Raw genomic sequence first — 25,119 nt, 5'->3', positions numbered from 1 at the left:
CCCAGGCCTGGCGGGTTCCAAGGACTACGATCACCCTTCGAAGCTGCCACTGCAGTACAGCCTCGGGCAGGCCTTGTGCCATCTCTGATCCTCCAATTTCCTCTTCCTTAAAGTGAAGACGCTGAGAAACAAGAGTAAGAAGCGCCCTTCCAGCCCTGGCATTCGGTGTGCTTCCACCTGATGAGGCCTCACAACGGGGGTCAAGGGACAGGAAGCAGGGCCGGGCAGACATCCCCTCAGACCCACATCACCGCCAGCAGCTTCGTCATACCTCCAATCAGTACCCTGAGTTAGCTTGTGGATGGCCCCAGAACAATCCTAAAACAGAAGTCTACTTCAGGGCAGTTTGTCTGATGGTTTGTTTTTAAATCACCACATTCATGGCATATAGAGGTTCCTGGGCGAGAATTGAACCCCTGCTGCCACAGAAACAACACTGGATCCTTAACCTGCTGTGCCACAGTGCAAACTCCAAGGGGAGGTATTTTTATACCCATTCTACAGATGGGGCTATAGATGCAGGTCTGTAAGATAAATACTCTCTCCCCGCCACCGCCTCCCCCCAACATACTGAGAAGCTCCAAACACAGAGACAAAACTGAAGGAACTGGTGGCTCCTGAAATCAGGTTATTAGTAGAATTATTAATAATAATCCCCAACATCTGCATACCAGTACGGGGCCCCGCCCTGCTGTGCACATGCTCACAGCCTCAGTTTCCTGCTCCATAAGTTGGGAATAATAGTCCTTCTTTCCTAAGAGGGCGGGACAGAAGTCACATGTCCCACTTTTCGGCTAAAGAAACCGAGGCCCAGAAAGGTGGCGTTAAGGGCGGTGAAGCCCCAACTTGAACCCGAGGCTCTGACAACAGAGGAGGCTAAGAGCAAAGAAAGGCGCGGGCTGAAATTCTGGACGGAGCACACTTTCAACGGCTGGCAGTCTGCCGAGGGCCACAAACGCGGGGTGATCTGCACGGCCGGGGGCCAGCCGGGGCCTGCAGCCTGCCCCGGGCACAGCTGCCGCCCTGGCAGACCCCCAAAGAGCCCCCCGAAGAATCGCTGCGCTCCAGAGCTCTTTTCCCATTCCAAACATGCCAGAGCCCCGCGGACCCCGGAGGCTGCTACTTAGCGCCAGATTAATCACACCGAATTCTCCATCCAGATATTGCGTGCAGGCCGAACTCCCACCGCTAATCGCCGTAATATTCTCCTCGGCGTGTGCAGGCGGCCGGGGCGATGTTCCAGGAATATTAATTCTCCACAGCCGGCTCGCTCCCGCCACACGCATGCGCCCCCTGCGCAGCCGGCTGCTGTGCGGGGACCGGGGGCCGGGCAGGGGCGCCGGCGGGAGGCGGAGCCCAGGCCCGAGCCCCTCCCCGGGGGCGGGGCCTGCCGGGGGGGCGGTGCCCGGAGGCCTGGCGGACATTTGAACCTGAGCCACCACAGGGCTAGAGGTGGCTCAGGCCTGCGGTGGGGGTCGACTCGCTCACCCTGCCTCTTCTCCCACTTTGGCCCCAGAGCCCCCTGCCCCAGGCCCTGCAGGAGGCTCAGGGCCCCCGAGAAGCCACACAGCATGAGTTGTCTGATGCGCTCTTAACACCAACAGAGCTTTGAGCAAACCCGCAGCTAGGGACCAGCTAATCCCAGCCAAAAAAAGAAAAGGCACACACACACAAAGGAATGAAAATCTTTTTTTGGGGGGCTTTCTAGGGCCATATCCGCCAAACATGGAGGTTCCTGGGCTAGGGGTCAAATCAGAGCTACAGCTGCCTGCCTACACCACAGTCACAGCAACACCAGATCTGAGCCACGTCTGCAACCTACACCACTGCTCATGACAACGCCAGATCCTTAACCCACTGAGCAAGCCCAGGGATGGAACCTGCATCCTCATGGATGCTAGTCAGATTCATTAGCCACTGAGCCACGATGGGAACTCCATGAAAATCTTTCACCTGCTTAAAATATAAAAACGTGGGCTGGGAAGGGGACTCGGGTGAAGGAAGGCTGCCGTGGGCCTGTCCTGGGGTCTGGAGGGGGCAGTCCACTGAAACTGGGCCACACCTGACCCTTGCCTGGCACAGGGAGGGGACCCGCTCCCCCTAGTGTGGCCATTGATAATGCCGGTGGAGACAGCTTCTAGCTTCTAGAGGGCGGCCAGGAGAGGGAGTACACCTCTGTCCCAAGCCCACGGGCTCTGGCTGAGGCATCTGCCACTGGGTCTAAAGATGAGACACTGGCCTGTCCTTAGGGAGCACCCAGCAAGCTGCCAATTCAAGGAAGATGACAGGCTCCCTGAGCCCAGGCCCCCAGAGCAAACCTCCTGCCCAGCCTGACCCTGAGGCTCCCGAACCAGCTCTGGGAAGAGTTGCATCTTCAGGGGCTTTGCAAAACGCCCCTCTTACCCTATCCTGGTTCAAACTCAGTACAACCACGGGAAGTAGACTGAAGATGCCAGTTCGCAGATAAAGAAGCCGAGGCTCAGAGAGGTGACGTCAACGGCCCAGCTGAGTCTGTCCTGGGGGGCGGGGGGGGGAGGAAGAATGCAAAGCCAGCACCCTCTTCCCTCCGCCACACAGCCTCAGTCCACCCGCCCCGGCCCTCCCCGCGCCAGGACTCCATCTCCTCTTCTCTGAAATGTCCTTAAGATTCTCCCTGCTCTCATATGCTGCCCAACAAGCAATGGCAATTATTGAGCGCCTTCTGTGTGCTGGGCCCAAGGATCCAGAAATGATAAAATTGTGTTGGTCAAGGAGCTCAGTCTGACGGGAGGAAACATCCGTAAGCCAGCGACCACCGTCCAGCCCGAGCCCTAGGAGAAGCGGCCTTCCCCCATGGCCTTGGGGGTTGAGGAGGGCTTCCGGGACGAGGCAGTCATTGAAGAGAAAGTCAGGGGGTGGGGGAAGGGATCCCTCCACTGGAGTCTGGACCAAAGTGGACAGATGAGGCCGAGAGTGGCTTTGGTGAGCAGTGCGGTGAAAGCGGCCTCCATGTGGGGAATCAGGTAAGAGCAGGGAGGGACCATGTGCTGGGGGGCAGGACTCCGGGCCCAGTGTGGGCCCAGGTGGGCTGGGCCCCTACCTGGCTAGGTTGTCTAGGCTGGCCCAGGCTAGGCAGGGGCAGGGCCCTGGGCCATGGGGTGCTGAGCAGGGGCCTCTTGAACCCACGTCCGCGACTCCTGGTCCAGTGATCTGATTAGGGGGCGGAGCCTGTAAGAACATCCAAAAACATGGGTCCAGCCTAACAAAGTGAGCAACAGGGGGCTGCGTGAGGGTCTGGAGCTCGATTCAATTCCTTCTTGGCACAGACAGATTAAGAGAATCAGGTTTAAACCACGGAGGTGAGGGATGTGGTTCAAGCCCCTGGCCTCCCCAGCTGCAGCCAGCTCCGGTCAGCATCAGGGACACCAGCTGTCACCCTCCCCCTGTGGACCTGAGGTGTCTGACCTGGGCAGGTGCATGGCATCTGTCACAAAGCACCCCTCCCTTAAGTATCACGGGCATTAAAGAACCAAGGGGTCTTCCACCCATTTCTCAGATTAAGGAAACGAGGCTTGGAGACGAAGCACAGAGGGAAACGGATACTCACATCCCTCCTGCATGTCCAGCTCTCTACCCGTAATCTCATGGGGTGAGAGAACACGGAGGAGCTCCCCCAGGTCCCACAGGCAGCATCTTATGTCTGGGTGTTTAGGCCCCAATGCTCCCGATGAGAACAGGAATATAGACGCTAGGAGACAGTAAAAGGACACTTTCTCGCCCTGCTTCTGCCCTTACAGTCCCCAAGCAACAGTCCCATGCCTTGGACTCACTTCTGAGAAAACTGAAGCAGGGCTGGGACTTAGCTGGGATCCAGCAGATGCTCTGAAAGACTTGGGGACCAGCCAGGGCCCAGCCTTGCCCTCAAGGTGATAACATCCCAGCATGTTAACTGGAACCAAGGGGAGTTGTGGGACGCCAGGAGGGTGGGCAGCAAGTCATCCTGGGAAAATCCCAGAAGGCTTCCTGGAGGAAGGGACATTTGACAGCAACCTAGAGGGCAAGGAGGCCAGAGTGAGCTGCAAAACTCCACATGTGTGAGACACAGGGTCCCATGACTTTGAGGGAGACCGGACCTCGGTTAAACTCTCAGACTTCACTTCCCCAGCAACCCATTCCAGGCCAGCCCCCCCAATCCTCTGCACCCTGTCTTCTGCTCCAGGGTACCTATGCCTGTGGCTAGCCCCAGTGAAGGCTCAGTTCTAGGGCAGTCCTACTGAATGACCAATTGACCACGGTGGCACAGACGCGTGCTTGGTGTGTCCCGGGCTCCAGATCCCACACCTCCTCTCCCTTTGGCACTACCCACCAGGAGTGACAGGGCCTGACTCTCAAGCACTGTGCCCTGGTAGGCAGGGCAGATGGACTAGGGAGTCAGGCTCTGGGCTCTCCTTGGACTTCGTCCTGGAACGAGGCAGGGCAGGGTATGAAGCCTGGATGAATCGGGGGCCCAGTCTGCCCACAGAAGGCCTCCTGCTTGGGCCCAAGCCCTGGAGGAGGCTGACAAGTATGCTTCCTGGACACCTGCCCCCAAGCAATTCAACAGGTTCAAAAGCTGGCTCCCAGCTCCTCTAACAAGGGAAAGACCTGGGTCTGGGCCCAGCCTCCCCACTCCTGGCTGAGACTCTAAGTAAACCTCCTCCCCGCTCTGAGCCTGTTTGCTCCTCTGAAACACAGACTGACCACACCTATCTTGCAAGGTTATTGTGTTTATCTCAAAGTGAGTGACAAACAGAAGGGGTAAATGATGGCTCCTTCCCTAGGGCATTGAAAACAGGTCCTCTCCTGGACAAGGGAACTGACATTTACCTCCTTTATGGCTCATGACGGCCTGGAGAAGGATGCTCTAATATTACAGGTGGCAGTGGGAGGGCAGGCAGGTGAGGGAGCTTGCCCAAAATCACAGCGCTCCAAGCCCCAGCTGCTCCTGGCCTGACTCCCTAAGCAGGCACTTTCAGGCTTTGGGAAGGGAGGAAAGAGGCTGATTAGCCTGGCCTCAAACCCCAAACCCCAGCTCAAGAAGAAAAGAGCCCCCCACCCCCTGCCTCCCCAAGCCTGCAGTCATCTTGGGCTCCAGCAGGGGCTTGTTTGGAAAGCCAGGAGCTTTATCAGCCCTAGGACGGAAGCCAGGAAGGGGCTGGTAAGTGGGAACAGCCCCGCAGGATGCGCCTCCCGGTGGGGAATCACCCCCTGCCAGCATCCTGCCCACCAAGCCTGCAGTGCGGTGCATTAACAGAGCACAAACGCTGTGCTCAAGGCACAGGCAGGCACCTGCCAATCTCAGCCCACGGCCCCCGCCCCAGCCCCCTCTCCCGGAGGACAGATAATTCTCTCGCTCTCCCAGCCTGACAAAATAACTAATGCTAACTCAATAAAGTCCCCTTGAAGGTTTTTAATTACCAGACTGTGCCGAAGACTAAAGACTCTGGGAGCGGGAGGGAGGCTGATGGAGGTCAGAGAAAGCAGCGTCCCTTCCCACTCGGGGAGAGGGCAGGGCCAGGCCGCTGCTGTCCAGGGTGCTGGGCTCAGCGGTCACACGGGTTTAGGATTCCTGTTTGCAACAGCGGCCGCTGATGGAGGCGAGGCTAGTTTCCTGGCGGGGACTTGATAAAGATTATCTCATTTAAGCCTCGCGGCCAACCACCCGGTCATCGCTGATGTCCCCACTGTACAGATGAGGACAACAAGGCTCGGAGGGGGGCGGCGGTGCGCTGCGGTCCCACAGCCAAACCTGGATTATCCAGCCATACTCGGGGACAGGCAGAGTGAGTGCCTGGCTGTCTGCAGCCAGAGACACAAACCAGGGATGCGGTTGACTGGATGTGGTTGGTCTGAGGGCATGGGCGTGGTGCTCAGGAAGGGCCCCAGGGTGTGCAGTGGCTGCCGTGCAGCAGGATGGGCTGGGCCGGGGACATGGCACATCCAGGAGCTGGCAGACTGGAGGCTGCCCAAGGGGACCCAGGCAGAACACGACTAGTCATGGCGCAGGGGTCCCCATGAGGAACCCTCACTGCCACCAAGGAAGTTGACGGGGAGGGGGAAGGCGCTGCAGGAGAGGGCGGGACACAGCCTAGGACTCAAGCCAGACCTCCTGATCCTGGCCCCTGCACTTCCTCTCTGAGGGAAACCACAGTCACACCTAAAGACGCCTGCGTGGCCGCCTGGGCCCTGGGCGAGCCGCCCGGCCCTCCTCGTCCCCACCCCCGAGGCAGGGGCCTTCCTTCCCCTCCCTCCAACTTGCAAGCCTGTTCCCACCTCAGCACCTTCGCCCTGGCTGTTCCCTCTCCCTCAGACACTATTCCCTTAGGTTTTTGCACAACTGGCTCAGGTCATTCAGGTCGCAGCCCAAAGGGCACCTCCTCAAAGAAGCTTGTCTTGCCTCTTCTCTTTTCATTTATTTATTTTTTTTTGGCTGCACCTGCGGCATGTGTGGAAGTTCCCCAGGCCAGGGAAAAGCAGCCTTTCTTCACCTCCCTACCTGGGCCTTCAAAGGCCATGAACGGCTGCTGGCAGAAGTGCTGTGCAGCCTCCAGCCCCGACCCCACATCCTCCGCCTCTGCGCTGCTTCCTCCTGCTCTTGGCAGAGCAACCGGCTCCCCACATGGTTCCGGCCTCCCTCCACGCCCAGACCCTCGGCATCGCTGACGTGTGGGCTCTGAAGCCTGCTTGCTGGGGTTCAAATCCCACCATAGCCACTCTCCAGCTGTATGAACGTCTCAGCATCTCAGTTTCTTCATCTATAAAGTGGGGGCGAAGTCCCCTATTTGTAGAAGGCTCAACGCAGTGTCTGGTGCGTTCCCAGGACTGCCTAGACTCACTGTGACCGTCACCATCAGCCAGGCTGCAGCTAACGCCAGGCTGCATCCTTTGGCCCCGGCATAGGCCCTAGACACGTGGGCATCAGTGAGCATGGGTTAAATGTCTGACCCTGCGAGACAGGCCATGGAGGTACAACTGGCTCCTTTCTCCAGCGGAGGAAAGGGAGGCTGTGAGCGGCTCACCACTGTGGACCTGCCCGGCTGTGCTCTTTTCATGGCTGCTTCTTCGAATCCACACTTTCCAGCTCTTCAGAGGCACCGACTTGGGGGGCGGTGCTGAGAGCCGGAGCAGCTGTGCCAGGCTCCCAAGGGCTGCGTGGGGCGGCTGGAGGCCCCAACACCCAGCCCTGCCCGGAGCCTCTTGGCTGGGATCACAGCCCTGCGGCGTTCGAGCTGCTGCCCACCAGCCGGCCCCCTGGCATCAGGCCCGGGATGCCAGCCAGCCGGAGAGAGGAGGCAGCTTGGCTGGCAGCCAGCTCACGGTGCTCGAGCTGTCAGCCAGGAGGCAGGCCAGGCAGGGCTGAGACCCCCGTCCCCACACAGGGCCCTGGCCAGGCTACCGAGACACGGCCAAGCTTTTCACTGCCCTGGCTACAAGGGGGCCCTGGGGCTGCCAGCCCCAAGCAGGGCTCAGAGATGTGATATCGCTGGGTCAGGACCCAGGAGGACTGGTCCCCATTCACTCAGCTCAGCTCTTCACTACTGTAGAAGGAGCACGTGGAACAGAGGGAATTTTCAAGTCAAATAATAATAAAAACAGCAACAACTACAGCTGACATTTAGCAAGCACTTACTCCGTGCCAGGTGTTCCATGTGTGACTGCACTGCCTCCTCCCAAAGGGAGATGCTATTATTATCCCCTCTCTTACAGATGGGGCAACTGAGCTCAGAGAGGTGCAGCAACTCACCCAGAACCACAGAGCAAGCTGGGGGAGCACGCAGAATCTGAACTCACGCTCCAGAACCTATGCCCCCACCCCTCCACTGACTCAGGCAGGCCTAGGTGCTCACACTGGACAGTCCAGCTGTGGGTGGCCTTGGGCAAGGACGCCACCCGTCTGTAAAATGGGTACCATCAGCAAGGACCCCACTGCAGAACTGACCAGGGGCTGAAGACAGAAAAACATATTTAGGGGACACGTTCCCCAAATATTGGCGAGGGGGTTGGTCCTATCCATCGAGCTGCAGAATGAGGAGTGAGCTCCAAGATGAGACGGCCCATCTCCTCGGGGCCTCTGCCACCATCCCCCACAGCCTCCTGGGCACTCTCCATGGACTAGAGGCGGGGCACTGGGGTGGGGCAGTTCCCAGTGCCATGAAAGCCAAGCCTATGAAGCCAGGCAGTGCCCCTCCCCACCCCAGAAGGGGAACTCGGGAAGAAGTGGCCAGAGAAACGTGGGCCAAGGAATTTGGACACATCTCCTGTGTGATTCCTCTTGTCTCTCAGCCTAGATTCCCTGTTCCCCCCCGCCCCCAGCAGCCGGGGACCATCAGGCAGGGCCCACCATTCCTGGCTTAAGGTCTCATAGGAAGGGCACAGAGAAGGCGCTGGGGAGCATGTGCCAGGTTCAAGGCCGGGCACTGGGGTGCAAAGGCAACTGCTCATATTTGTACCAAGGGCTGAGGTTTTGTTGTTTTTTACCATCTCCTCATTTAACTGAAAACAAACCCACAAGAGAGAAGATATTTCCAGTGTCCCCATTTCTCCCCTGCCCAGAGAGGGACAATGCCTTGCCCAAGGCCACACAGCTGATAAGGATGCAAACCAAGCCCCTGAGGCCCCTGCACACACCTGTCACAAGAGGCCCTAATGCCAGGAGGGCCAAGCGCTCTGCTTGGAGTTCCCAGGGCAACTCCTCTGAGGGGTGGAGGCGGCCTTGGATGGGGAGGGGTCTTCTGGAGAGGGTGGGTGAGGATGGGCGTAGCACAGCTACCCCGACAGGCTGACTGTGGCTGGGGGTGCCCGGCAGGGGGGGCACCCAGAGGCAGGAGCCCACGCATTACTGACTGAGGCTTCGGGGAGGGAAACCGGGCAGATGCCAGGAGCACTCCTGGTGACTCCACAGTGGAAAGTCCCCCTGTGCCCTCCTGCTGACCAGACACCTGGGCAGCACGAGGTACCCGAGTGCCCCGGGTCCCGGGTGGGGGTGGGGGTGGCAAGGAGGGTCTGGGCTCTGGCGGCGGCTCTGTGTGACCATGTGAGTCCTGGCACCTCTCTGAGCCTGGGCTCCTCATCTGCAGGTGGAGCAGGACAGGCGACCCCCTCACTGCCCCTGGGAGGGGCTGGGCACACAGTAGGCCCGCCGGCCAGCTGGCACAATTACAATTTTTGCCCTAATTGCTTAGTCTCTGCCCTTGCCTTTCATGGATATGCCTGCCAGGAGGACAAATTTAACCACAGAAAATAGAGCAGGGACAGGCCAGAGCCTGGGGGCTGGGCAGGTGGCTGCCCCTCCCCCACAGCACAGATCACCCTCCTCAGGCCCGTGGGAACCAGCCAGCCTGGCACCCGGGACTCCACCCTGCTGCCACCCCACACGGAGGAGTGGTGTGTTCTGGTGTGTTCTCAGCCTCCATACCTGTGGACCAGTACATGGGGGACGGTGGGGGGTGGGGGGACCCCCCCCAACACCAAGATTTCCTTCCAACCCCACCCCTGGCTGTGTGTGGGGAGGAAAAGGGAGGCTCTGCCAGGCCACCAGGCGAATCTGGATATGGGCCTGGGGGGGCTCGGCCTTTAGAAAGCTTGGGACAGACAGGAAGGGGTGGTGGGCGGATGGCAGGACCCCCCAAGGGCAACCAACTAGGGATCCCAGAGAACATTCGCTGGGCAGAAGAGGGCAGGCAGGAGGTGACAAAAGGGTCCTTTCCCAGCCCCTCTCCTCCCCTCCATCCAGCCCCTCTGGGTGCTGACAGCCTCGCCCACCGCCTCTCTCGCACCCCCTCTGCCCTCAGCACTGCCCACTCCTACATTCCTGGTCTTATCTCCCCCCCAAATCTCTCCCTCCCTCCCCCCTCCTCCCAGGGGGCCTCCAACACCCCAGGCCCCATTTCCCCCCAGGACAAAAAGGCTGTGACTTGGTCTTAAGACCTCATGAATAAAAGATGCTGGCAGGGGTGGGTGACTCAGGAACAGGTAGGACTGGGGCGGGGGGGGGGGGGGGGGGGGGGCACCCCTCTACGGTGGACACAACCCCCACGGGTTAGGGCTTCTTCTCTCTCCTGCCAATACCCGGGTCAGTAACGTGCCAACCTCGGCACCTCCCCACCCCACCCACAGCAGCTCCCTCCCCAAAAATTCAACCTCCTGGGGTGACCTGGCCGGGCCTGTAAACGTCAGGATTGGAAGGCAATTAGCAGACACCTGGAGAAGGAGGGGGGAGGAGAGCAGAGCAGGGGAGAGGAAGTGGGGGGGAAAGGGGAGAAGGGGGAGGAGGGAAGGGGAGAGGAGGGAGAAAGGGGGAGGAGGGGAGAGAATGGAGGGGGAGGAGAGGAGGGGGGAGGGGAGGGGGAGGGGCGTCTGAAATCCCGCAACATCAAAGCCTTCCCAGCCGCAGAGCTCAGTCACGTGCGCGGCCCCGTTCCTCTCGTTCCTTCGCTGGGAGAAGCCGCTGGGCCTGGGGCTGCCGAAGGAATTTTAAAACGAGGCAGATTGCCTGGAATATTGGGGCGGGGCGGGGGGGGGGGGGGACCGCAGCCAGAGCGCTTTGTCTCGAGGCAGGTTTTGAAACCTTGCCCTCCAAGGAGAGGGTCCGGGCAGAAGGGGCCTCTGGTCAGCCGCTGGGCAGGTGGCCAAGCGCCAGGACCACCCAGCTACTCAAGCCCTCCGGTGGCAGCCAGCTCTGTTATCAGGAGAAGCCCGAAATCTGGATTTTTATGTGAATGCTTCCTCTTTTTAATACTGGCTCAAGGAAGAAAGAGAGACAGGAGAGAAAGAAAGAGAGGAGGAGAGGGAGGGAGGGAGACCACGTGGGCCAAAGAGAGCGCAGGCTGACTAGGGTCCAGCTCACTGTGTCACAGATGCGGAAACTGAGGCCCAGAGAGAGGGAGGGTCACTCAAGGTCGCACTCAGGGGCGAGGGCTAGAACTTGGGGATCTCAGGACTCCCAGGCTGGAGCCTCCAGGCCAGGCTGACAGGGAGCCTGAGGGTCCCAGGGCCGGGGCGTGGGCAGGGCTGAGTGGCTGAAGGGGAGCGGCCTGGGCAGGGGCTGGTGGCAGAACCCCACCACGTCCAGCCTGGGGCCCATGTGCCCCACACTCCTCTCACCCAGACCTGCCTCGCTGCCTTCACCCGGCCCGCTCTGCCTGCCCACTTCTCGAACATTCCGTCCTGACCCATCCCACCAGGTCCTTCACTCCCCAAGGCCCCAGCCTCAGTTGCACTGTTCCATATTCACTGAGCGATTCATTGCACTGTCCACTCCCACTGGGCCTGCCTTGGCCCCACCCACAAATACGACCAGGACAGCGCACAGGTGTGGGGCTATGGTTGGGACAGAGAGGAAGGGCCTCCAAGGAAGCAGCAGTGACCTCCATGGAGTGGTGCCTGGGATGGAGGTGGGGGCATCTCCCTAAAGGAAGGTCCCAGGGCAGGGGACGGAGAACTGTAGGCAGAAGAAATAGCTGCTGCATTCGTGGTGGGCAGTGTGGGGGCAGGGGGCGGGGTGAGTGTACAGCTGCAGGTGGCTAGAGGTAAGGCTGGGTGGGAGGTGGATGTGGGAGCCTCAACAGCTGGACTTAGAAGCTTGAGGGTCTCTCTTCACGACTGGGAGGAGTCTGAACAGGAGGGGGGTGGGGTCTGAGTGCGCAGAGCCAGAAACGCTGCTCTGAAAGTCTTTCATTCCTTCATTTGGTCCTGACAAGTCTTTCCTGAGCACTGACTGCACCGACTCTGTGCCAGGCCCCAGGCGGGCAGACGGGCGGGCCCTCAGGTGGTGGGGGAGGCGGACGTGAACTCCAGAGCCGCCACCACAGGGTGAGAGTGGGGCCTGCCCTGGGCGGGCAGGTGACTCGGACTGAGCTGGCCTGGTCCCTCCAAGTAGGAGCTCACCTGCAAGGTGAGGGCAGAGGGAGAGGCAGGTGCACAGGGCCAGAAGTGAGATGAAGAGGGGCTTTTCTTTTTTTCTTTTTAAATTTTCTTTTTAGGGCCACACCCATGGCATATGGAAGTTCCCAGGCTAGGGGTCCAACTGGGGCTGCAGCTGCTGGCCTACACCACAGCCACAGCCACAGCAGATCCGAGCCATGTCTACGACCTACGCCACAGCTCAAGGCAACGCCAGATACTTAAGCCACTGAGGAAGACCAGGGATCGAACGTGCATCCTCGTGAATACTAGTTGGGTTCTTAACCCACTGAGCCACAATGGGAACTCTAGGAGAGGGGTTTTTCTAAGTAGAAAAAGTGGTTCAGCAGGCAGAGGTGTGGGCAGGAGCTCCGCTGAAGGTGACAGAGCTTCCTGACTTTATCAGAAACGGCAGTGGGGTGGGGGGAGTGAGGGAGGGAACAGGACGAAGGATGCTCTGGGGGAGGGGACCTGGCTACATGCCTTGGCCCTTTGAAGGCCATCGCAGGGTGGGAGGGAGGACTTCCTTTCTAGCTATAGAACCTGAGCAGATGGGCAGCCGTTCCTGCAGACAGACTCCCGTTCCAGTCAAGGAAGAACTTTCTAGCGCACAGAGGCTTTGGCTGGGCAGCCGCACGGGCTGGTGTGAGCAAGACAGACCAACGGGCCCAAAATCTGGGTCCAGACTGGACAGCCTCAGGCAAGCCCTTCAGTCTGAGTTCGCGGAGGAAGCCCCCTTGGAGAGGAGCTGTTCAGGGACTGGAGAGAAACACTAGCGTGGCGCTGACCCCTGACCCCGGAGTGGGCATCAGGGGGGCAGCTGAGGGGACAGTAAGACAAGGGACCAGGCTTGGGGGAGTTGGAGGGGACCCCTCACGGAGCAGGAGCCTTGAAGCCACCAATAACAATGCTACTTCTCCAAGTGGGGACACTGAAGCAGGGCTCCCCCAGCAGTGAGGACTGGCACTGAGGCTGGCAGAGACCACACTCAGGGTCTCTGGAAGCGACAAGGACAGGGCAGACGGGCCCCTGCGGAGGGACAAAGCCTGAGATCTCTGGGGAGAGGGTGCAGAGAGGAGGCAACCTTCTCACAATCCTGGGCAATCCACCGACAGCGGAGGGTGCGGCCAAGGGGAAAGCCACCTGGCTGGTCCACCTTCCTCACTCTGTGCCCGTTCGTCCACCAAGTGTCCAGCCCTGGGGCAGGAGGAGCTCAGAAGATCAACCTCTATCCTCAAAGAGCTCCCATGCCACCTGCCAGCCACCAACAACCCCCTCTTACAAATGGAGAAGCCAAGGCCAGGAGAGGAGGTTTTGCCAAGGTCCCTAGCCAGAAAGAGGCAGAGCCAGGCGCCAGCTAGCCTTCGGTTCCCTGGTCCTTCATTAGTGGCATTCCTGGATGGCTGAAGCTGGGGCGGGGCGGGAAGAAGAAGGAAAGGAAAAAGGAAGGAAAGAAATTGGCCCTGCTGGTGGCCCTGCCCCAGGCAGGCTCTCCCAGGACACCTCCCAGCATCCTCGACCAAGCACAGAGCACACAGCACCCTTGTGCCAGCAGCTCTGGCACGACCTCTCACTGGAAGCTCCTTCAGGGCTGGGCCCCCCCACCGAAGCCCCATCCCATTCTCCAGCCCTGTACGGTAGGGGGTTCCTACACAGCGTGGATTATTCATGAAAACTAGCATGTGCCAAGGCCTATCCCCCAGGATCTTTTTTATCCCCCCCAGCGCAGCCTGTGAGGGGTGGGCGGGCAGTGTGAGCCACACTGTCGTACAGGGGAGGAAACCGAGGCTCCAAGAGGCCCAGCCTCTCCCCTCGGTTGGAGAAACGGAGACTCCAGCAAACAGGTATTAAGTGTCTATAATGTGCAGAGCCCTGATCTGGTAGCTCCCAGAGGGCCTGCTCCTCACAGGGCAGCGATCCAAGCACCTTGCACACATGCTGTCCCCTTCGCCACCACCCTAGGCAGCTATTACCGTGTCCCCATTTTCTAGACGCGAATCTGGATGCACAGAGAATTCAGGTAACTTGATTCGAGCCTGATTCCATCCCAGGCTCTGGCCCCAGTCCACACCTTAAACCACCTTCTCCCCACAATCAGCCTCCTGGTGAGGGAGCAAGCGGGACTTGTATCTGGGCCAGTGGCTGTGGCCTGTGCCCTTTCGGCACTTTCATTGAAGGGACACTCGTGGATGCCAGGGGTGGGGGGGTGGGGGGGATGGCCTGTGGGCAGGAGGTGTGCACGGCTCCAAAGTGGCTCAGGCCAAAGCGGTTGGGGGGGGGAAGAAGATGGGGGAGGGGAGAGGGGGGAGGGGGAGGTGAAAAGGACAAAGGGAAGCAGCGGTGGGGTGGGGGAAGAAGAACGTGAGGAGGGGGCCCACGGCCCCCCAGGAGCCTGGCAGGCCACATTCCAGTCCAGCTGGGGCCAAGGCCCCAGCCCCTTCTGTGCCAGGGAAGATCTGCCCGGTCCCCTTGCTGCTGGAACATCAAAGCTGCTTCCCAGCCAGCCCCAAGGTAGCATCCTTTGAGGTTTGGCAGAGATGGGGCCATATTTCAGGCTGATACAAAGCAGGCTGCACCCACTCCCTCCTGCCCGAGATCCCCATCTGGGTTGTCTACTTAATACCCCATTACGGGAGAAAATATACAGTCAGCTCCCGCTGGCCTCAGCTGCCCGTCCCTCCCTCCTCCCTCGGCAAAGATCAAAGCTGTGCTAGATTCCCGCCCAGAAACTCCGTAACCAGAACACAGACTGGGGCAGGGGCAGGGAGAGCCCAGTGCAGCGGCGAAGTGGGGAGGCTGGGCAGGTGCAGATGAGGCCAGGTGTCCAGGTGGGTGCTGACGTGGCTGGCTCAGGAGAGAGCCCTGGTCTTGGGGAGGTGGCGGGGTGTCACATCTCACCCTGGGTCCTGGATGCCCACCTGTCCAGCCGGGCCCTCCCAACTCAACTTCACCTTGGCTCACAAAGCCCGCTGCCTTCATGTCCACAAGGCCCTCTGAGCTCTTCCCTGCCCCCGCTGCAAGCGTCGCTACAGGCCAGTCTGTATCTATTGTAATCACACCATGGCTCGGGCCTGCCACCTGTGCCAGGTGAGCACTCCAATGAACATTTAAGTCTCCTAGCAATGCCATGAGGTGGGGAGAATCACTTCTTCTTACAGCTGGGGGAAACTGAGGCCCAGGCCTTAGGTGCCGTGCCCAGGGAGGCAAGCAGCTGCAGGTCTGGGCTGCCCAGTGTCCACTCCGGCGCCACACTGAGGCACAGGACTTCCGCCGAGGAAAACCCTCACTTCTGGGATGAGCAGCAGGTGTCCGTCTCCCCAAGGAAGCTGACAGCCACATCCTCTACAGCAGGGGCGGGCACTGGACCCTCGCCCTGGCTGAGCACTGGAGTCCCCAGCGTCTCAAGCTCATCTGGCCCTAACTTCTACCAGCAGCCCCATGCCCTAGGGTTTGTCCATAGCTTGTACCCTTTCCAAACCAAGGAAGTAAGTTCAGAGAGGCTCAGAGACCCACAGAAGATACACAGCCCATGGGGAGCTCCCAGCACACAATAAACCCTCTCCCTGGTCACCTGGTGGGAAGGGGGGGGCGGGGCTTTAACTGCACACCTCTGGGTCCCGCCCACCCCACTAACCTGAAACACAACCAGAGCACATGTCAGCCCCGCTGCACCGCCGCAGCGCCGTCTCCTGGACCCTCAGGCATGGGGTGCAAGTCAGTTAATGAGCTGGGTCCCTTTCCTAATTCCCACTAGGAAGTGACCAACCCCCTCCTCCTCGTGCGGGCCCTCCTCTCCCCAGACTGTCCCTCCCTTATCTCCCTGCCTCCTTCTCAATAAACGACCCTATCACCTACCTGGGGCCCCCCACCCACCCCCTCAACCCACAGCATTCTGCCTGGTCTTCCTCATGGCCCCTTCCCAGACACCCTCCTCCGCTCCCCGGCCGCCCCATCAGTCTGTCCACAATACATCAGAGCAAGCCTCACCCAACCTCCTGCGGAGACGGAACTCCCTGCCCTGGACGGGTACCCGACCTGCCCTTGGGTCCCCATCGTTATTTCCCCATAGCTGCTTAACTGACAGCTATGGGATGAATGGAGAGGTGAAGCCCTGCTCCTTGGCGCATGTTGCTCCAGAACTGTATCTTTGTCCTGTTCCCCCAGCCATCCTTCTAGGCCCTGGTCTCCCCATTCTCTAGCCTCTGTCCCTCTGGCCTGACAAAGGCCCTGGGCCAAGTGTCATCCCTACTGTGTCGTCTGCCTCCCCACGACTGGAGCTGCCTGAGGACCGGACGGTGTCTGCCCTTCGTCTCCTCCCCACGTCCATCCCCGCACGGGGCCTCAGGGCCACTCGAGAGCCGGAAGGCAGGAAGAGCCTCTCAGGAGGGACACCAATCCCATCAGGAAGCAAACGCAGAGGCAGGGGTGTCCCTGGGGGCTCAGAGACCTTGTCCCCTCCCATCTACTGATGGCTGACCCTGGCTGATCCCGACCCGTATCTCCCTCCCCACGGGCAACGGAGCAGCAAGCACAGGGCGAACCAAGCAATTTCCCAGAGCTAGTGGGGCTCGGCAAGCCAATGTGAACAAGGAACAAACCTCCGGCCTCTGTGAGGGGGCACGGCCAGCAGTGTGAGCACAGTGGCTAATGTGCTGCCCCCCCTCCCCCCCCCGCAGCCCCCCACCTCGAGCAGAGAGCAGGGCTGGCCAGGAGATGCCGCGCTCGGCTGCCAATTCCCCGCTCAGCAGAAAGCCTCCATTTTGCAGGGAGAAATTAATGAAAGGGAGAAGCCTGGGAAATTACGAGTTGCCACCTGCAATTTCTCCTTCCAAGGAAAGTGGCGCGATGGCTGATTAAAGCAGCAGCCGCCCCGCCAGGCTGGGCCAGCAGCTGAGGACCCTGTCTGCCGGCTAGGAGGCAGGTGGGAAGCACTGAGGCGGGGGCTGCTAGGGGACCCCAAGCTTAGACAGCCCCTCCCGGGACCCTCGGAACTGAGGAAACCTCCAGTGGAGAGAAACTGCCTTTTATCAGCAGGCAGGCGGTGGGCCTCTGTGGCGACCCATGGGGCCCCATGGATTAAGAGCCCCCTAGCCCATCCCCCCACGCTCAGGTGCCGGGGTCCTCGCATCTGACCAGTGGCACGGAACTGTCAAATCCTGGCCGCCCTCCCTCCTGGTCTGGTCACCACCCCAAGCTTCTCCTTCCATAGACAAGCCAAGTTCCCTGATCCTGGCCTGCTTTCCATATCCAGGCCTGGGGCAGTGGCCAGCTGGGAAGGGTGACTTTGGAGCCGCTGCTCTTCCCACTGCCCCACCTAATCTGTCAGGAGCCAGACCCTTCTTCCTCCCTTCTAAGAGTTCACAGATGTCTAGCTCCCCTCAGATGCCAGCCCTCATCAGAATATGAATTCAGACTAAAGTGTGAATGACTGACATCAGCTTCATCTCTCCTCCTCTGGCCTTTCCACATTCTGAGGCACAGAGCTTGACTTCCTCACTGTGGGGATAGTGATTTGCATGGGGGAAGACCCCCTGGGGTGAACATCTGGCAGCTCCAGCTCTTATAACAAGCATCACACACAACAGAATGCAACCACCCCAGAGGAAGACCAGGCCTCCTGTGCCAGCGTCTCCTCTTTGGCCGTGCACATTAGCATGAGCCCCGCGACCTCTCTGAGCCTCGTCTCCTCTCCCCAACTGTGTGACTCCAGCCAAGTCCCTCAGCCTCTCTGGGCTCCAGCTCTGAGAGGCGAGAGGCAGACTGCTGTGGTATCCGTCGGAAGGCAAACTTGGAGGCACCGCTATCTCCCAGCTCCACGGCCGTGGCCGTATATTATTATAATGGCCTTGGCCAATAGGGGCGCAGGCTATTAGAATGAGTTAAGACCAGATTAATCTGCTTAAAAAAATATGCCTGGTTTTTACTCTGTGCATTCCCTCCTAACAACTCAGGCTCCTTCCAGGCCATTATCTCGTTTTATCGTTAATTCAATTCCATAAACATGTATTAAGTGTCTATTATGTGCAGAGCCCTGGTCTGGTAGCTGGGGTGGGGTGAGGGGGCTATGGTGGGGGCGGCCCCAGCCCCCAAGGTGCCTGTCGTCAGAGAGGGGATGCACCTGACCCTCGGCTCTCGCCACTGGGACAGGAAATGAGTGAGCCAGAGCTCAACGCGGGGACATTCTCACCAGCCTGGTGGATCTGGGGGTGCTTCCTGGGGAGGGTGCTCTGGACACTGGGACTGGAGACAGTAACGTGTGACATGGACTGAAGGCCTTCTCTGTGCCAGATACTGAGCTCAGCACTTTACACACAGGGACTCTACAGGGGGGGGGGGGGCACTAATGTCACCCATTTCACAGATGAAGAAACTGAGGTTCAGAGAGGTGATCTGTTGGAGGTCCCCAAGCCGGTAAGGGCTAAGCCATGAAGTCTAAGCACAGAGTCTGGGCTTCACACTCCATGCTGGATCCCCAGGGCCCAGAAGGGGGTGCCTGGTACAGGGAGGGCAGGCACATGGCATCCGTGCATGAAGGAAGGAGGGAGGGGAGGGATGAGCACTGAGCCCCAGCAAGGGGCCAAAGGAGCCTTGAAGGATGGTTGGATCTGGGTGAGCAGAGATGAGGTGGGGGCTGGGGGAGGGCTGCCCTGGGCAGGGGTGCTGGGGAAGGAGCAGCAGCATGGAGCCAATCCGCCTGGGGTCCAAATCCTGGCTCCATCTTACAGGCTGGGTGATGATGCACTGTTACTTGACCTCTCTGAGCCTCCATGTCCATCGCTGTGAAAATGAGGTGGCAGCACCTTCCTGGCTGCGCAGAGGTGGGGATGAAATGGAGCTGGGGCTGCCCACTGTGTACCCAGGGTGGACACTGGTGCCTGCAGCCTGGAGCAGAGGACAGGACACACTGGAGAGGCCAGCTGGCCCAGATCACCGGCTGGGGAGGCCATGTCAGAAGCATGGACTGAGGGCCTCAGAGAGCGGCCCAAGGCTGGGAGGGCAGGTAGCATGTGCCCACATGTAAATGAGAAGATAGGTAAAGAGGGGCCCTGCAGATGCTGCGTGACAGTCACTGGCTCCTTCCCCAACTATGCCGAGATGGCAAACAAGCCCCAGGGCCCCCACCTGCCCTGTCAGCCTGGAGGGAAGAGAGTGGAGGCCGTACAAGCAGAAACAAAGGACAGTGAAGCCTGGAAGCTGCCAGAAGCCAGAGCCCACAGTGGCCACGTGCCAGGACCACAGCAGCAGACCACATGCCCAGAGCTCCATCCATCACGCAGGCCCTCTGCAAGCACCCATGTCCTGGCCTGGCCAGCTTCCCCAGCCTCCCTCCTTCCTGCCCCCCGCAATCGGAGGTTCCTGAGCCTCCACACATTCAGGAGCTACCGCCCCTGTACCTCCTGCACACCCCTCACCCCCACCCTCCGCACCTTTGCCCGCACAGCTCCCAGGGCCAGCAGTGCCCTCTGATTCCCTCTGTGCCCGGAAAAACAGGCGCTCCTTCCAGTCTCATCCAGATGTCTCTTCCTCTGTGAAATCTCGGGTGTGACCCCCGCCCCCGGCTCACAGACACGGGAGGAGTGGGCTCCGCCGCATTCTCACAGCCCTTCACGCTCCCCTCCATGGAAGCAGAGCAGCAAGCGAGAAGGAACGCAGCTTTGAGTTCAAGTCCAACTTTTCATGAACCAGCTACAAGCTCTGCCATCTCTCTGAGCCCTGCTGTCCTCATCTGTAAAACAGGGTAAAACTGGCACCTCACAGTGTGGTGGTGAAGAGGAAGTATGCAAAACACAAAAATAGTGCTTGGGAACAGTGCCTGGCTTTTATCTAACCATCATCACCATCGGGATGCTTTGAGGTTTCCATCCATAGGGCTGGCTCCTCACTGATCCTGATCTCCATCCTCCCCAGTGCCCTGCACAGGGCCTGATGCCCAGCAGCTGTTGGATCAAAGGACAGACCAACCAACTCTGCCTGGAGCAGCCAGGAAGGCTTCATAAAAGAAGTGGTACCTATTGAGGTTTTGAAGGATGCATAGGAGTTCACTAAACAAAGGGCACAGACAAGGAGGAAACCCCAAGCAGGGAGAATTGTCTCAATTGGACCCCCTATGTCTCAAAGGCCTCACTGAGGAGTGTGGACTTCACCCCAGTGGCAACAGGACACAAATATGTTCATTAGGGCAATGGCAGTCATATGATGTCATTCATCAAACATTTGCTGAGGACCTACTGTGTACCAGGTACTGGGGAGTCACTGGAAAACAAGACAAGTATGGTCCTGGGACCGCAGAGCTGGTGTTCCAGGGGGGTAAGATGAGACAGTAACCAAGAATCTCATAAATAGTTCATTGATTCCACCGTCTGGAAGGTTCGGCTGGAGAGGTAAGAGGTGCTTTGAGACCATGGACAATAGCAGGAGCCCAGCCTGGCGTGGGCGGGAGCTCTGAGGATGCAGTGTTTCAGCCAGACCTTAACGACAGGGCGTTAGCAGAGAAAGGAGGGGACAGAGGGCGACGAGAACATTCCGGGCAGTGGGAACAGCACAGGCAAGGCCCTGAGGTGGGAGAGAGTGTGGTCTGTGGGGGGACGTGGTGGCCTGTGTGGCTGGAGCCTGAAGGGAGGGCACTGGCCTGGCCATGGAGGCAGGAGTGGCAGGGCCAGGGGGCCGAGGCGAGCCTTAGGATTTCATCCCCAGACAATGGGCGGCCAGGTCAGGAGCCCGAGAATGGAAGACAGCCAGGTCCTGGGCCCCCTGCAGATTCCAGGACAGGGAGCAATGAATCAGCCCCAACAGGCAGACGCGTGGTTTAAGAGGACCACACCGAGCGCAGGAACCCTCCCACCCCAAGCCCAGCCCACATGCCCGCCCTCTCCTCCCCAGCAGAGCGGCCGCGGGCAGATGGATGAGGCGGAGGCCCCATCCATCTTGAGCTTAGCTCAGCTTCTGGCTGTGTCCTGGGTGACAGTGGCTCATCAATACTTGAGAAAATACAGCTCGGAGGGGGCACCAATTAGGAGCTGCACAGCTGACCATGGGCCGGCCAGGGCAGGGTCTGTGGACCGCTCTCTGCAGGGAGGGGGGCACGCGAGTGTGGGAAGTGGGGGGGGGGCGGGGGGGGGGAGGCTGTGCTGCTGCTCCGGAACCTGCCGGCCACTCTCCCACCTGCAGCACCTGGATCTGCGCTCAGGGAGGCAGAAGGGGGCTGTCTGCGCGCTTCATCTCCTGGCACCAAGACCCTCACCCCCGCCCCATCCAGGGGGTGCGGAGAGCATTGAGTGGTGTGTCGTGCTCTGGCTCTCACACCTCCTCACTGGAGGGCCATGCGTGAGGCCCCCGGCCTCTCCATGCCAGTTTCCTCATCAGAGAAATGGGAACATCTCTGCCTCAGAGGGTGGCTGCAAGGCTCAAACCAGATTCTGGAGTGATTGCCTTTCAAAAGGCTATGAGAATCGGGCTCTCCTTCAGCTGTGCCCAGAGGGGTAGGCCTCAGAGTCTGCCGTGTCACACAACCACACATGGGCAGGAGTGAGGTGCAGTGAGGGCATGGATGGGAGCCACAGAGACCTGAGTCCAGCTGAGGAACCTGCAGGGGGGACCCTCAGCCTTATCTCCTGCAGAATGGGAATTAAAACACCTTCAGCCCAGGGCTCTGGTGTTGGACAAGTGCAAGAATATGTAATTAATCCCAGGCAGCCTGCAGGTGCACAGACCCTGCCGCGTGTCCTCCTGACTCTGCCTCTTTTCCCTGTTTCTCTTTCTCTTGTACCTTCAAGACAGCCTTAGCTTCCTCAGCACAGGGGTTACCCAAAAACTGGGACTTAAAAGGGTCTCCTTTCTAAAGGGGAAGCATTTCCAATTTAGAAGAGGAACTTGGACAGGGCAATAGTTACGCTAAAGGAATGAATCCTTAATGGTAAAATTTATGCCAACCAGCAAAGAGGGTTGGGGACGGTCCTTCCTAGAACTGTGAAAACACCTTGTAGAGGTGGGAGGTATTTGCAGGGTATGTGCTATATGGCTGGCTACACACCAGGTACAAGGGCCAAAGAGAAAACGGAGCCTCGAATGCCCCGCAGGTGTCCACCACGAATGAGAGCATGACTAGGGGTTGAAGCATCAAGAACTCTACCACTGGCTGCTTCCTGCTGGTCAGCAGGCTGCCTGCCTGCCACCAGGGCAGCACATGCAGCCATGGCTCTGCCTGGTCTGGCTGAACTCTGCTGCAAGTGTGATTCTAAGGGGCGCAGCCAAAGAGGTGGTTTCCTTGGCTGTATCTGACCTTCTGAATGCGGGTCTGACAAAGACAGGCCAGGTAGGGCCCAGGGCTTAGAAGAATCCAGGAAGGGAGCTGTGGAGGTGGGCACAGGGGAGCAAAGCTTGGGGGAGCCTCAATTCTGGAATCTTCTCTCCCTGCCCTGGCAAAGCAAGTGCTGGGGCCAAAGCCCAAGATGACGGCCCATGTTCACAGCCACCACCTTACTGCCACCCCCAGTGAACAGCGAGTCCCTGGGGACAGGGGCCCATGGCTGCCCGGGCCCGGCCACGACTGCTGTGAAGCCCTGCTCTGAGCTCAGGCTCCTCGTCTGAAAGATGTAAAGGGTCACCCCGGCCATGAAAAGCCGGGAGGCCATGGATTCCTGGAAGCTCCTTCCCCTCCCAGTGTCTGAGCGGCAGGTGAGGGTGTGGGGTGCCAGCTCCCGGCCTCCAACCTCCCCATGCCCATGTCCCACATCCCAACACCCAGGCCTCTGAGCACACTTCCACACAGCTCAGGCGAAGGTGCCCGAGGACAGCCAGATCTGGGGACAAGGGTCAGGGGCGAGTCATCACTCCCTGTCCAGGAATATTCAGGAAAACCAGGTCCCTGCAAACTTCCCCGCTCAGGCTCCCCTGTCTGGCTCCCAGCACCAACACATGTGACCCCTGGACAAGCCTCTTAACTTGTCTGGGCCTCCGCGACCCCGCCCTGGTGACAAAGCCCACCTGCGGGTGGCATCCAGAGCGTCTTCAATGTCAGGCACTTAGTAGGCCTGGGGCGAGCGGAGGAGGCTGCTGCGAAGTAGATGGACTCCTTGGTGCACAGCAGGACTTCAACCCCAATGCTGCTGACCCCCTGGGCCCACGGTAGGCAGTCGGCCAGGTGAGGTTACCAAAGGCCTCTGAGAGCCAAACTTGGCCTGGAATCATCCAGTCCAATTCGGCAACCTCTCCCCATGTCAGGGAGGACCCCACAGCCGCACAATGAGCCCTGCCCAGCACGCACTCTCCCTCTCACCCCTCCAGCCCCCATTCATGCTGCTCCTGCTTCCTGGAAGCCCGTCCTCATAACTGACCCCACTGGGCAAAATCCCGCTGCCCATCGTGGCTTTCACCCAACACCACCTCCTCTAGGGGCTTCCTTGATCACCTGCCAGAATCCTTCTTGCTTCCTCTGGACACCTCCCCCCACCCACCCCCCGGGGCTCTGTTAGAACCTTGGCTCTAACCCTGGATTACTCCTGGGCAGCTGAGATTCGCAGCAGCCTAAACGAAATTCTGTTCTGTAAACACAGCAAGCTTAGACTCAGCTCAGGGCCTTTCCAGATGCTGTTCCCTCTGCTTGAAATGCTCTTCCCCAAGCTCTATGCAGGGCGGCCTCCTTCCTGACCTCTCCCTCTCAGCTAAAACGTCACCCTCTTGGGCCGCGGCAGGGGCTCTGTCTGTTGCGTTCCGTGCTTTGCATCTAGAACCGTGTCTGCTATGAGGCGGGCAGGGGGCCGCAAGGACGCTCCATTCTCAAGGGGTCTCAGGCTCTCGCGGGGGCTGCCTCCCCCCCAAGAGCCCAGCAGGGCCACCCCACCCTGGGGAGGGGACACCTCCACTAACCCAAGGACCTAAAGACAGACGAGGAGATGCCGCGCGGCATGTGTGAAACTGGCCGGAACCCGTCTCTTCTGGATGTGCGCTCTGGGGCAGACGCCTAATGGGAATCGTTTCTGTCATCAGGACACGGAGGGGCTTGACACGGACCAGCTGCCGCTGCGAGGGACAGGCTGCTGGAGCGCCGATGGGCTCTCAGCAAAATTGATGACCGCTGTCAGAAAATGATTTCCCCACGGCCCGACGCAAGCCCTCGGAGGAGCTCAAATCCCAGGCAGTGATGCCTCCTGGGGCGGGTGGGCAGGCGGCCAGGCAGGCAGCCAGCCGGGCGGCCTTGCACCTGGCCCAGCTGTTTCCCGGGGCCCCGGGAGCCCGGCCCACACCCCGGAGGCCCCGCGTGCGCACGCGCAGGGGCTGGGGGGCAGCAGGGAGCCCTGTCCCCCAGGTGAGGGAGGCTCCTGGCCGCATCCCCTTTTCTTCACTTCTGTACACCCAAGCCCAGTGCAAAGCCTGGCACGGTCCTAGTACTCGGTGCATGTTTGCTGAATTAAGGAGCAAATAAATGACAATTCTAGAAAGCTTCAGGGGACCAGCATCTGGAGAAGGGAACTGCCAATCAACGAGGAGGGTGGAGGGAGGCTGGCCAGAGCCATCCATGCACCTACCCGGGGAGGGAGCGACTGCCGGGCAGGAAACAGCTGAATGAGACCCCAGTCACAGGCCAGCCCGGGCCAGAACCCACCTCCCAGCCCTCCAGACACAGTCTTTGGCTCATATCAGAGAAGACCAGGCAGAGGGAACCACGCAAGCAAAGACATGAAGATAAGATAAGACAAGACATCGCATAAAGGGAGGGGCTCAGACTCCACCCTGACTGCCAGGGGCGCCCGGGCAGGTGCTGGGACGGGAGTGAGCAGGGTCACTGAGGACACAAAGCACAGAGCCTGCAACGTGACCTGCGGGCTCCTGAGGTCGGAGCGGTGATGAGATGCCCTGAGAAGGTTCCCAAATGCTGACCTTGTGAAAATGTGACACCCAGAGGTGCACGTGAGTGTGGGGGCCTCACCCCAGCTTAGACTCTGGGCTCATGGGGCCCTCGTCCCCCCACTCCCAGGGCCCCCTCCCAGCCGGCACACTGTAGCCACTCAGGAAACACAGACTGCGCCCCCAGAGGAACCTGTCAGCGCCAGGAGGACCAGAGGAGCCTGGAAGGGTGAGGGGGTCAGAGGCACCCCACCTGTGCCCTGGACCAGCCGAGCCACGCCTGCTCCCTGCTCAGCGCCTCTGCTGCTGTGGCACCCTCTGCCTGCAATGCCCTCTCTTCTGGTCTGGTCAACTGCC

The 25,119-nt window shown here is 59.7% G+C and overlaps 1 protein-coding gene across 10 annotated transcripts in view; it reads right to left on the bottom strand.

Annotated features, from left to right (window-relative positions):
- The window catches only part of TCF20 (transcription factor 20), a 187,781-nt gene that overhangs the window by 114,625 nt on the left and 48,037 nt on the right, over nt 1-25,119 (bottom strand). Inside the window, exon 1 of one of the 10 annotated variants that reach the window (XM_084955136.1) lies at nt 1,145-1,323. The exons of 8 other annotated variants lie outside the window; for them this stretch is intronic. In XM_084955136.1, the coding sequence (XP_084811262.1) occupies nt 1,145-1,156 (12 nt within the window). In that variant the 5' untranslated portion in view covers nt 1,157-1,323. Of the gene's footprint in view, nt 1-1,144; nt 1,324-25,119 lie in introns of those variants that run through there. One more of the 10 variants, XM_084955135.1, reaches the window with a different exon arrangement.

The sequence above is a fragment of the Sus scrofa genome, chromosome 5 (genome assembly GCF_054392235.1).
Source record: "Sus scrofa isolate SSC_HxYL_T2T_F1_AM1 chromosome 5, Sscrofa_HxYL_maternal_Yorkshire_Landrace_v2.0, whole genome shotgun sequence".
Classification (NCBI taxonomy): Eukaryota; Metazoa; Chordata; class Mammalia; order Artiodactyla; family Suidae; genus Sus; species Sus scrofa.
This window is presented reverse-complemented; position numbering and strand designations above follow the sequence as displayed.